At 46.1% G+C, this 13,151-nt stretch overlaps 1 protein-coding gene across 2 annotated transcripts in view; it reads left to right on the top strand.

Moving 5' to 3' along the window:
- bach2b (BTB and CNC homology 1, basic leucine zipper transcription factor 2b) overlaps positions 1-13,151 on the top strand; it is a 90,634-nt gene that overhangs the window by 37,123 nt on the left and 40,360 nt on the right. The window contains exon 2 of one of the 2 annotated variants that reach the window (XM_061705148.1): positions 4,694-4,948. The exons of the other annotated variant lie outside the window; for it this stretch is intronic. Within the exon in view, the coding sequence (XP_061561132.1) occupies positions 4,706-4,948 (243 nt within the window). The 5' untranslated portion in view covers positions 4,694-4,705. The remainder of the gene's footprint in view (positions 1-4,693; positions 4,949-13,151) is intronic. 2 annotated transcript variants of the gene reach the window in all.

Genomic DNA, 13,151 nt, shown 5'->3' with positions numbered 1-13,151 from the left:
TATGTGCGGACTTTCCCTATTTATGGTTCTGGTCGGTGTGCCCCTGGGGTTGGTCGTAATGGGGGTGAATTAGCAGACCACACCTGCACGCTGCCAGAACTAAGACACGGGCACGCAAAATCTTCTCGGAACCTCCAATCCTGGTCACCACCCATTCGAACTCCTTCCCTCAGGCAGGTGCTATCGAACAATGCATACTAAAACCGGGAGACCTTCCAATTGCTTCTTCCCTCTTGCCATCAACTTCTTCGAGTTGACTTACATCTCTGCGGGTACACTTCTACATTATTTGTGCACTTAGGGCGGCTGCGGCTCGGTAGGTTGAGCAGGTCGTCCGGTGACCGAAGGGTCTCCGGTTTGAATCCCGGCTACGAGTGTCCTCGGGCCGGACGTCGAACCCCGTCGTACTAGAGCGGCTCCAACGACCGGAGACAAATTCCTTGTGTGTTTTGTAACATACGTGGCCAATAAAACGGATTCTAAATTCAATCCATGAAGACGTAATGTATGAAGACGTTACATTTAAACAAAATGTGAAAAAAATCTTGCCTTGGCTGATAATCTAGCCGTACAACACCACACTGTTGTTGGGGGGCGCGGGGGGTCCGCCAAACCCAGCCAACTTTATGAAGGCGGTGTTGCCAGTTGAATTTGTAGCTACATTGTTGCCTACATTAGTCTAGTGTGCTAACAATACGATGTGAACGTCCTTTCGCTCATACCTCCATGTGTCCAGCGCATTAATGAGAACATTCAGCTAGCCCAAAATACACATTAAATGAACACAGAATATGCACGAAAGGCTCCATCTGGATCCTTTTTCGTTTCCTGCATAGAGCACAAATGGGCCTTTAGCGTGACAAAATGCAGGTCTTAGTAATCAGTGAAGTCTGTAACATATTGTGGGCGGAAAAAGTAAGTGTATGTGAACCCTTGGGAATTCGATTTCTTCATGAATTGGTGAGAAAATGGGGTCTAGTCGTCATCTAAATAAGAAGAAACGGAGTCTGTCGAGAATAGTACGACAAAAACAATTACATGTTCTCGAAAAATAACAGGAAAACAGTCACAGGACAGCCCAACCTGGAGTCCTACTGTGCGAGTGATAATAATGAAGCATTTCAAACTGACACATTGAAAACAACACCTTTATACTACAACCGTGGCTTTATTAGGGCTAACACAAACAAATTAAACAACTGTTTCTGTATAAAAATCTCATTACGTGGAATGTAGAATCGTCAAAAAAAATATTTTCCTGATGTGGCAAAATTTAAAAAAAAGAAATTGACATCGTAATTATGACACACTTTCACTGTGAGTAACCATGAGCTCGTGTAATTGTCATTTCATTCTTAAATACTTTCCCAAATAAAGAAAATATGCATACTAGGAATGACAAAAACAAACGATGAACTATTTCTTTTCATTTGGGCTCTGTTTATGATCAAGTTCGTAGACGCCTATTTTTACACGTCACTCATGAGGGGCTAAAAGACATCTGCAAAGGAAACAGCTGTTGCTCAATTAGCCTCTATGAAGCCTCCTCGATGCTTGCTGATCGATACGCATTTAAGACAACGACTTCCAGGTCACTGTCCAAGTATTGAGCTAAGAGGGTCGAGAGAGAGAGCCGTAAGATCCACCTTCATGTCTCACAGCTAGGGGGGAACACCTCCCTGTCACTCCCGGGGAACCAGGGTAGGAGGCCGGAAACAGGGAAGTCTGGGCTTCCCTAACTCGGACTGCTGCCACGGCAAAAGTATAGCGGCACCAATAAAATCAAAGCAAGAGTTGACGTAGCGGAAGTGGGGAAAAAAAACATTTTACCTGCATTATTGGGTGAAATAATAACGCCCCAGTAACACCCATATCATAGCAAACCTGGAAAGGAGAGCTCTCCACTCCTTTAAGGGAGCGACTCCAAGCCATCAGTGCAGATATGTGGATGACACACGGGTTGAAATCAAAACCCAAGAAGTGCAACCCTTCACCGAGCACATTAACTCATTGGAGAGAAACATCAAGAGAGTTGTCGTTGAGATGTCACAATCAAACGTGCTATACTTTTCATTTTGGCAACATAGGGCTATCATAGGGCCGAATCGTCGGTCGTGGATGATGTCACACGACAAGAGGTTTCGTCATCCTCGACAAAATATGTCGGGGCCGATATCGGGGCTAAAATCCTGTCGTCTGATCTAGGCATAAGTTGGAGCATTAATAGCCGAGTTTCCCACACAAACACTGTTGCATGAATTGATGAAGCCTGTTCAGATGAGAGGCGAATCGACTTCTAAGACAAGTCGGTCCAGTTGCGATCAATTCAATGCCCTGAGAATTACGATAACCGATGAATTAAAAATTAATTGGCTGGCCGACGAAGCGGCCAGGCCCACATTCTCTGAATTTAAAATGGGTGCCGTGGCTCACTAAAGTTTGGCAAACACTTGTCTGCTGGAACATACTCACACACCAACACGCATTCATGTATATACGTATGTGGCATTTTAACGTGGGTGATGCCTCTGCGTCAACGATACATGAAACTTTCCATTTGCCTTTTATTATGAATGTGGTTGTTGTTTTTCTCAGTTTCACACAGCCTTTAAAACGCTTTCATTTTAAAGTCCCTCGTCTCATCAATCATTGTCATAATAACCCTAAAAACCGATCGTTCTCTCGTTTATAGGGCAAATACTTCAAAGGACCCTTTTTTTTCAATGTAAGATTGTGTTTGTGCTTTTCTGTGTTGTTTTATTTTTTGTACATTTTTTTTTTTTTTTAAAAAGTGTTTTTTTTTTTGTTTTGTTTTGTTTCATTTATCGGGACTGAGATGATGTTAGGCTGAAGCTGTGTCATTTGAAAGCGAGGAGGGAGGGAAAAAAAAAAAAAAAAAAAAAAAAGGCCAGGTTGACTCATACCAGTTTGCTGCGGGGAATCCCAAATAAAATGATCATCGAGTGAGTTTTGTCTTTTTTAGGGGGGGGGGGGGGGGATTATTCAATCAAGATCAGATTAACTTCATACTTTACTCATAATCGCTTTATTCAATGTATTTTATTGCAATCTCAGACCACAGAGGCCGAGCAGACAAGCGACGCTTAAGACATTTGAAACAGTCACTCCAGTCTATAGATAACACGGTGTTTCTATCACATGTGCATCGTGTTACCATATAAGACAGCAATATGACTCACCCCACTCACTGACCTACTATGTGGGAAGTCATGATTCACACAAGCCGCATTTAAAGCAGGCAGGGGCCTAAAATAATCTTGCATGTTGTCATACAAACAAACAAACACACACGTACCTTGCTCGTTCGGTCATACTCGGCCACCTTCCGACACTCAGATGGCGTTGCGAACAAATAGTGGGAGACATTAGAAAGTTGGCGCAGCAAAGAGGGGAATATCAAGATGACTGGCTCTGCACGGACACCTTTTTGAGGTAACGCACATATGTGCTCGCGCCCGGCATTTCAAGACTTGGTGCAAAAATCACTCGGTAATTGATATGAAATGAATGGTAATACGGTCGCACGCTGTCAGAAACTTCAAACTGATTGCTTTCGGGAATTTCGGGAGTGCGCAAAAAATGCTCTCGCCTTCCCTTCTTCTTTTTCCCGCTGACATATTGGCGCACAACAGCTATGCAGGTCGTTCCACTCGTGTTCATTCTTGCGACGCGCCGTTGTTTTTGTTTATGTGCTGAAAGCTGGGACGCGTGACGTCACTTTCTGGTGTGAACGTGAAACGTGCTCAAGTGGAAACTTTCCCGTGTGCGCTTGAAACTTTCTCGTACAAATGAGAAACAAATGTTTGAATTGTTCTATTTTCGCCCATATTCTTTTAGGGGCTCTGTAGTAAAAAGCCATGCTTGAAATCCCATTTTCAAAGTTATTGATGATTTAAATGAAATGATTTTAAATATCAGACAAAGTAAACCCAAGTGAACTTAGAATGTTGTTTTTAAATGGTGATTTCATTTATGTAAAAAAACAAAAACAAAGAAAGAAACCATTTACTATTTTTCTGATCATTACATTTGCTTAATTATCTTAAACGTTAAAGTTGGAAAACTGTGCAAAAATCTTACAATTTGTGAATTGGGCTCATACTTTTTTCACACCACTGCAAATACACTCATTTCATGGTAGGCCAATACAAATATTGCACAACAAAACCCGAGGTTAACATGGTTGTGCCAGCCAGAAAAACATACATTACGGTATTTGTTTATTATGTGTTGTGTCCGTAATACTTTCTGCCAATTGAACTAGAATAGAGGATTGGAATGAAATGTATTGTGAAAGACGCACTGTAATCATTTTGCTGTCCTACTTCGAGAACTGCGTGACGTCACAAAGATGCATTGTTTGACAAAATGTTCGACATATCCATTTGAAATTGGTTGTTTTGTGAAAATGTGGTTATTTGTCTCTCTGCACTTTTCTATATTTTTTCTAGAGAGGAAAAAAGAGAAATGTGTGCTGGTTTTCACATGACGTTTCTCCTTTATTGTTGAACATTGCGAGATATATATCGCAGGGTTAAAGAAAATTGCAATGTGACTTTTGCCAATATCCTGCAGCCTTCCTCTCAACTCTTTTCCTTCATTGTTATTTTACAGTATCTACAAGGTTACAGGTGGCAGGTTTGGTTGTAAGCTTCATGCCTTCTGTTTTCAGATTGCGAGCGGAATGTCCGTGGATGAGAAACCTGAAGCCCCCATGTATGTGTATGAGTCAACAGTTCATTGTACCAATATCCTCCTCTGCCTTAATGACCAGCGGAAGCAGGACATCCTGTGCGATGTGACTGTCCTCGTGGAGGGCAAGGAATTTCGCGGGCATCGGGCCGTGCTGGCTGCCTGCAGCGAGTATTTCCTTCAGGTGGCGGTAGGTCAGGCAGAGAATGGCTTCACGGTCAGCCTTCCTGAAGAGGTACGTCCCTCAAACACATAATTTTGAGACCAATTGTTTTAGCCTGCAATCCTGCAAATGTAACCAGGTTTTAGACAACCCCACAGTGAATGGGTCGTTTCCATATCATTTGTTTAGTAATGGTAAAGACGCTAAATTGCCAAATCTAATTTGGCAATTTCGTGATGCCACCTTGGTTTAATGTGTGTACATGTCTCCCTTGCTGATACATCCACGCTTAGTCCTATTTCCCAAAAGATATTGGTGATTTAACTATTTAGGCATTCAGAGTAAAGGCAATGCTTATTGACAGAGCAAATGGTGGTTGCCCGCCGAAATATACCTCTTGCATAACTTTAATGAGAAAAGTGCATCATGGTGAAGACCCAAAACAGCTTCACAACAATCGTGGGAGTTGCACAATTTACGTGTTATCCTTCAAACGCTGTTGATGTAAGCATACATGATCCTAACGACTCATTAAACCCATTACACTCGCCTAAAATTCAATCAATTTCACAAATGTATTTTTGAAAACATCTATACATATTCATACAGAATCTCCGAAATAACACCATTTACTTTGCTGTCTGTCAATTGCATGCAAATTGGCTCACAGATCCCTCTGGTTTTTTGCAACAACATAATGAGGCTCTCCATCCATCCATCCATCCATTTTCTACCGCTTATCCGAGGTCGGGTCGCGGGGGCAGTAGCTTTAGCAGGGACGCCCAGACCTCCCTCTCCCCAGCCACTTCATCCAGCTCTTCTGGGGAGGATCCCGAGGCGTTCCAAGGAAGTAGTCTCTCCAGCGTGTCCTGGGTCATCCCCGGGGTCTCCTCCCGGTGGGACGTGCCCAGAACACCCCACCTTATCTGGCTTTTCTTGATGCGGAGGAGCAGCGGCTCTACTCTGAGATCCTCCCGGATGGCCGAGCTTCTCACCCTGTCTCTAAGGGAGAGCCCGGACACCCTGCGGAGGAAACTCATTTCGACCGCTTGTATCCGGGGATTGGATACAAGCGGTCGTAGGTGAGGGTAGGAACGTAGCTCGACCGGTAAATCGAGAGCTTCGCCTTTCGGCTTAGTTCCTTCTTTACCGCAACGGAGCGATACAAAGTCCGCATCACTGCAGACGCCGCACCGATCCGCCTGTTGATCTCCCGTTCCGTTCTTCCCTCGCTCGTGAACAAGACCCCAAGATACTTGAACTCCTCCACTTGGGGCAGGATCTCATCCCCGACCTGGAGAGGGCACGCCACCCTTTTCCGACTGAGGACCTAATGAGTCTAATAATGAGGCTCCCTCCAGTGGAATTCACGGTAAAGACAGCTTCAGTGAACAAAAAGAAGGACTGTTTGTCAAAGAACCAAAAAAAAAAAGGAACTCTGAAGACTCTAAGCATTTGTGTTAGTTTGTGTGGAAAAGGCATATTAAGCAATAGGAGAAAAATCCTATATAGGCCTATCCAAAATTGTAATTAGCATCTTAAGAAAACATGCTGTAAATCATTAAACTTCATTTCGGACACCTAAGGGTAAAGGCATTTTAGCATTAAAAGTTTACTGCGACTACTTTAGAATATTTATTTTCTTCGAAACAATTATGCAACCAGGGCCCCCTCTAGAGTCAGGCCTGGAGGTTGGGCTGGAAGGCGAGCGCCTGGTGGCTGGGTCTGCACCCATGGGGTCTAGCCGGTCACAGCCTGAAAGTCGGTAACGTCGGTCTCATGAGCCCTTCTCATGGGCTCACCACCTGTGGGAGGGGCCTTAGGGGCAGGTGCAGTGTGAGCTGGGCGGTGACCGAAGGCAGGCACCTTTGCGGTCCGATCCCCGGCTACAGAAGCTGGCTCTAGGTACGTGGAACCTCACCTCCCTGGCAGGGAAGCAGCACGAGCTGGTGTGTGAGGTCGAGAAGTTCCGACTAGACATAGTCTGGTTCGCCTCCACGCACAGCATGGGCTCTGGTACCAGTCCTCTAAATTGGGGCTGGACTCTCTTCTACTCTGGAGTTGCCCACGGTGAGAGGCGCCGAGCAGGTGTGGGTATACTTATTGCTCCCCGGCTCGGCGCCTGTACATTGGGGTTCACCCCGGTGGACGAGAGGGTAGGGGGGGGGGAGGGTCCTGACTGTTGGAGCAGTTCAGAGTACCCACCGTTTTTGAAGTCCTTGGAAGGGGTGCTGGAGAGCGCTCCCGCTGGGGACTCCATCCCTCTGCTGGGGGACTTCAATGCTCACGTGGGCAATGACAGTGAGACGTGGAAGGGCGTGATTAGGAGTAACGGTACCCGAACAGAACCCGAGCGGTGTTGTGTTATTGGGCTTCCGTGCTCACCACGGATTGTCCATAACGGACACCATGTTCAAGCATAAGGGTGTATATGTGTGCACTTGGCACTAGGACACCCTAGGCCGCAGTTCTATGATCGACTTTGTGGTCGTGTCATCGGACTTGCGGCCGCATGTCTTGGACACTCAGGTGAAGAGAGGGACGATGCTGTCAACTGATCACCACCTGGGGGATTGTTGGCTCCGATAGTGGGCGAAGATGCCAGTCCGACCTGGCACGGCCAAACATATTGTGAGTGTCTGCTGGGAAAGTCTGGCAGAATCCCCTGTCAGAAGGAGTTTCAACTCCCACCTCTGACAGAACTTTGCTCACATTCCGGAGGAGGCATGGTACATTGAGTCCGGGTGTACCATGTTCCGCGCCTCTATTGCTGAGGTGGCCGACCGGAGCTGTGCCCATAAGCCGGTCGGGGTTGGGAGGAGTTCGGTGAGGACATTCTGAAGTTCTGGTCCACGATCCGGCATCTCAGGAGAAAAGCAGTGCACCATCAACACTGTGTATAGTGGGGAAGGGACGCTGCTTACCTCGACTAGCGACATTGTGAGTTGTTGGGGAGAATACTTCGAAGACCTCCTCAATTCCACCGACAGTCCTTCCCATGACGAAGCAGAGTCTGGGATCTCTGAGGCGGGCTCTTCTGTCTCTGGGTTTGAGGTCACTGAGGTGGTTAAAACGCTCCTTGGTGGCAAGCCCGGGGCCTTGGGTGGATGACCCAAAAGCCTCTGCATGTGGGGCTGTCCTGGTTGACACGCCTCTGCAACATCGCGTAGACATCGGGGACAGTGCCTCTGAATTGGCTAACTGGGGTCGTGGTGCTCCTTTTTAAGAAGGGGGGTCGGAGGGTGTTTTCCAACTACAGGGGGACCACACTCCTCAGCTTCCCTGGTAAGGTCTATTTAGGGGTGATGGAGAGGAGGGTCATCAAATCAGGGAAATCAAATCTCAGGTTCAGGAGGAGCGGTGTGGTTTGGTCGTGGAACAGTGGACCAGCTCTACAGCCTTGGCAGGGTCCTCGAGGGTGTATGGGAGTTGTGTTTTGTGGACTTGGAGAAGGAGTTCGACCGTGTCCCTCGGGGAATCCTGTGGGGGGTACTTCGGGAGTGTAGGGTACCAAAACCCCTTGTACGGGTTGTTCAGTCCCTGTGTGACCAGTGTCAAGAGTTTGGTCCGCGTTGCTGGCAGTAAGTCAGATTTGTTTCCAGTGAGAGTCGGACTCCGCCAAGGCTGCACTTAGTCACTGATTCTGGTCATAACTTTTATGGACGGAATTTCAAGGTGCAGCCGAGGTGTAGAGGGGTTCCAGTTTGATGGTCTCAGTATTGCATCTCTGCCTTTTTCAGATGATGTTATTCTGTTGGCTTCATCAAGCCGTGATCTCCAACTCTTACTGGAGCGTTTCGCAGCGGAGAGTGAAGTGGTTGGGATGAAACTCAGCACCTCCAAATCTGAGACCATGGTTCTCAGTCGGAAAACGGTGGCGTGCCCTCTCCGGGTCGGGAATGAGATCATGCCTGGAGTGGAGGAGTTCAAGGTCTTGTTCACGAGTGAGGGAAGAATGAAACGGAAGATCGACAGGCGGATCGGTGCAGGGTCTGCAGTGATGTGGACTTTGTATCAGTCCGTTGTGGTGAAGAAGGAGCTAAACCGAAAGGCGAAGGTCTCAATTTACCAGTCGATCTACATCCCTGCCCTCACCTACGGTCACGAGCTGTGGGTCGTGACCGAAAGAACAAGATCCCGTAAACAAGCGGCTGAAATGAGTTTCCTCTGCAAGGTATCCGGGCTCTCCCTTAGAGAGTGGGTGAGAAGCTCGATCATCGAAGTCGAGCCGCTTCTCTTCCACATTGAGAAGAGCCAGATGAGGTGGCTCGGGCATCTAATTAGGATGCCTCCAGGACCCCACCCTGGTGAAGTGTTCCGGGCATGTCCTACCGGCAGGAGACCCCAGGGACGACCCAGGTCACGCTGGAGAGACTATGTCTCCCGGCTGGCCTGGCAACACCTCGGGGTCTCCCCGGAAGAGCTGGATGAAGTGGCTGGGGAGAGGGAAGTCTAGGCTTCCCTGCTAAAGCTACTGCCCTGACCTGGGATAAGCGGAAGAAAATGGACGAATGGATGGATGACTGGATGGAAACAATTATGACCTTTTGATGGATAACAACTGCCTATAATAAGGCCCATTTCCAAACTGCCATTTCTCTCAATTATCCTGGAGAAGATATTTTTTTTTTGTTTTTTTTAATGAACACAGCATTCTTGAGGTCTTCCAATCCATTTTAAAAAGGCTGCATATAACAGAATGAGATTTGTTAAACATAGTTATTGACATCATGTAGCGACAGACTCCGCCGACTGTGTTATGATCGTGCTTTTAGATTTAATTGCTGCATCCGACACTGGACCTGACTCCTGCCTGGAGCAATGGGTGGGAATCAGTGGCAAAGCATTGGAGTGGTGCAGGTCATACTTACCAGAAAGGACCTTCAGTGTCAGCCTCGGTGACCGTTTCCTTCTCAGCTCCCCTCCTGTGTCGTGTCCCACAGGGCTCAGTTCTAGGGCCCCTTTTCTTTTCCCTCGATTTGCTTCCACTTAGCTCCTTACCTCTTTCAAAGCCAGCAATCTTCAGAAAAGACATCTTGAGTGCCAGCTGATTTAGAGCATTTTGACTTATCTTTAATGGCCCACAGAATATATTGTTTTTTGACTGTGTAAACACGGAGACTACCGAATGAAAGATTAGAATCTTCTTTCGTCAGAAAAAAACTTTTGTTTCTACCTTATTCCGTTTCTGAGTCATCAGCAGTAGAAAATACCTTGGTTTCACGCAAATCGCCTATTTAGGAATAAGAAAACTGAGAAACCCAGTTTTGTGTGAAATTATGTATTTTTAATGGCAAAATAAATATAAATTTACTGTCAACTTTTACACAATTTAAAAACTATTGGCACGACATTTTCAGTTACATGTTCCTCTAGGTGTGTGTGTGTGCGTGCGTGCGTCAGCATGTGTTTTTGATTGCAAAATAATGTAATTTACAATGAGTCAACGTAACATTTTTACATTTGAATTGACTTCTTGAGGGCCTGGCCTTTCTTGTGGGTATATGCAAGAGTGTGTTTACCCATCTGTCATTCTGGGACAGACACGGGTTTCCATGTCAGATCCAGTGCGTGGATAATCTGATGAGCATAGATGTTTGTCTCATCCACAATGTGCTGGAGCAGCTCGTCTTTCTTCATGCCAGCCAGAATTTTCCCCATGGCCTGTGAATAGATATACAAACAATTATCATCATGAAATATAAAGAAATATAGAATTGTATCATTGCAACAGTGTGATGTGAATACCGTATTTTCACGACCATAAGGCGCCCTTAAAAGTCTTAAATTTTCTCCAAAATGGACGGGGCGCCTTATAATGCGGCTTTCGGTTTTGCTCCCGCTGCCTTTTTCAAAACATTGTTTTAGTGTGCATGCATGCTACCGTATGTTTTGGCATGCCTGCGCCCAATAATACAGTGCGCCTTATGTATGTGTTAAATACAGAAATCTGACAAAATGCAGCGTGAGCTTGGTCCGGAGCGCCGCTCGTTGGAGTAGCTTTTCGACAAGGCAACCTAGGCTGTTGTATCTTTCGCGTTTTGGCTTCTAGCGCTGAGTCAGAATGATCTCCATCGTCTCATCCTCTCTCTCGCAACACTTTTGGTCGTAGAAATACCGCGAAAATGACTTGGTTCAAGCTTGAGTCCAAATTTACCCGTGTCGCCATCGTCGCTTGTCTACTCCATAGATACCTGTACGGCGGCTGTCTTTCTCCACCTCTCCTCTTCCTGTGATTCATGCTGATCTCATCCAAAAGAGACCCATGGCTGCCATCTACTGGCCACAATTCATCATTTAAGCACATTCCCAGCTTAATAATCATAGGAGAGCTGGCCAAGACCATCCCCCACCCAACCCCTTAAAAAAAACGTAGCAAAAAGGTGCCACGGGCACTGACATCTTACAACAAAGCCACACTTGGATTTCCGTTGACCACATTTTCCGTCACTGGCACTGAAAGAGTTAATCAGGAAACATGCAATGTCATTCCAATTTTATGCAGATGACACCGAAATCTGTCTGCCTCTAAAAAAGAGTGACTGATATTGTTTCAACCCATTGCTCAACTGTCTCCATGATATAAAAGCCTGGCTTGCTTTGAAAAGTTGTAATGACAAGAAGACAAAGGTGAATGTTTTTGGGGGGCACTGCTAGGAACGTCACAGTGGATCTTTTCTCCTTGGGTATTCTGACCAAAACAACCATTTATAATCTGGGTGTCAAGATTGATGCTGATCCGGCATTTTTTTTTTCAGATCAAGGGAGTTGTCAATTCCATCTTTTACCACTCAAGGCAGCTGTCCAAAATCAAGCAAATCCTCTCAAGGCAGTATTTTGAAACAGTTGTCCATGCCTTTGTTACCACCCAGCTGGACTACTGTAACAGACTCCATGTGTGTGTCAGTGCAAAGTTGGGACGTTGTGTTAAACATAAATAAAAACAGAATGCAATGATTTGCAAATCATGTTCGACCTATATTTAATTGAATACACTAGAAAGACAAGATATTAAATGTTCAAACTGATAAACTTGATTGTTTTTAGCAAATAATCATGAATTTAGGATTTTATGGCTGCAACACGTTCCAAAAAAGCAGGGACAGGCTCACGTTTCCCGCTGTGTTACATCCCCTTTTCTTTGAACAACATTCAATAAACGTTTGGGAACTGAGGACACCAATTGTTGAAGCTTTGTCGGTGGAATTCTTTCCCATTCTTGCTCGATGTACAGCTTCAGCTGTTCAACAGTCCGGGGTCTCCGCTGTTGTATTTTATGCTTCATAATGCGCCGCACATTTTCAATGGGAGACAGGTCTGGACTGCAGGCAGGCCAGGTTAGTACCCGCATTCTTTTACTTCGAAGCCACCCTGTTGTAACACTTGCAGAATATGGTTTGGCATTGTCTTGCTGAAATCAGCAGGGGCGTCCGTGAAAAAGACGTCGCTTGGATGGCAGCCTATGTTTCTCCAAAACCTGTATGTACCTTACAGCATTCATGGTGCCTTCACAGATGTGTAAGTGACCCATGCCATTGGCACGAACACAGCCCCATACCATCACAGATGCTGGCTTTTGAACTTTGCGTCCATAACAGTCCGGATGGTTCTTTTCCTCTTTGGCCCGGAGGACGCAACGTCCACAATTTGAAATGTGGACTCGTCGGACCACAGAACACTTTTCCACTTTGCATCAGTCCATCTTAGATGAGCTCGGGCCCAGAGAAGCCGGCGGCGTTTCTGGGGGTTGTTGATAAATGGCTTTTGCTTTGCAGAGTAGAGTTTTAAGTTGCACTTACGGATGTAGCGCCGAACTGTATTTACTGACATTAGTTTTCTGAAGTGTTCCTGAGCCCACGCGGTGATATCCTTTACACATTGATGTCGGTTTTTGATGCGGTGCCGCCCGAGGGATCGAAGGTCACGGGCTTTCAATTTCGGTTTTCGGCCTCGCCGCTTACATGCAGCGATTTCTCCAGATTCTCGGAACCTTTTGATGATGATATGGACCGTAGATGATGAAATCCCTAAATTCCTGGCAATTTTACGTTGAGGAACCTTGTCCTTAAACTGTTGGACTATTTTCTCACGCACTTGTTCACAAAGAGGCGAACCTCGCCCCATCTTTGCTTGTGAATGACTGAGCCATTCAGGGAAGCAATCGTGGCCCCCACCTGTTCCCAATGAGCCCGTTCACCTGCGGGATGTTCCAAACACGTGTTTGATGAGCATTCCTCAACTTTCTCCGTCTTTTTTGCCACCTGTCCCAGCTTTT

This window comes from Phycodurus eques, chromosome 18 (genome assembly GCF_024500275.1).
Source record: "Phycodurus eques isolate BA_2022a chromosome 18, UOR_Pequ_1.1, whole genome shotgun sequence".
In the NCBI taxonomy this organism is placed as follows: Eukaryota; Metazoa; Chordata; class Actinopteri; order Syngnathiformes; family Syngnathidae; genus Phycodurus; species Phycodurus eques.
This window is presented reverse-complemented; position numbering and strand designations above follow the sequence as displayed.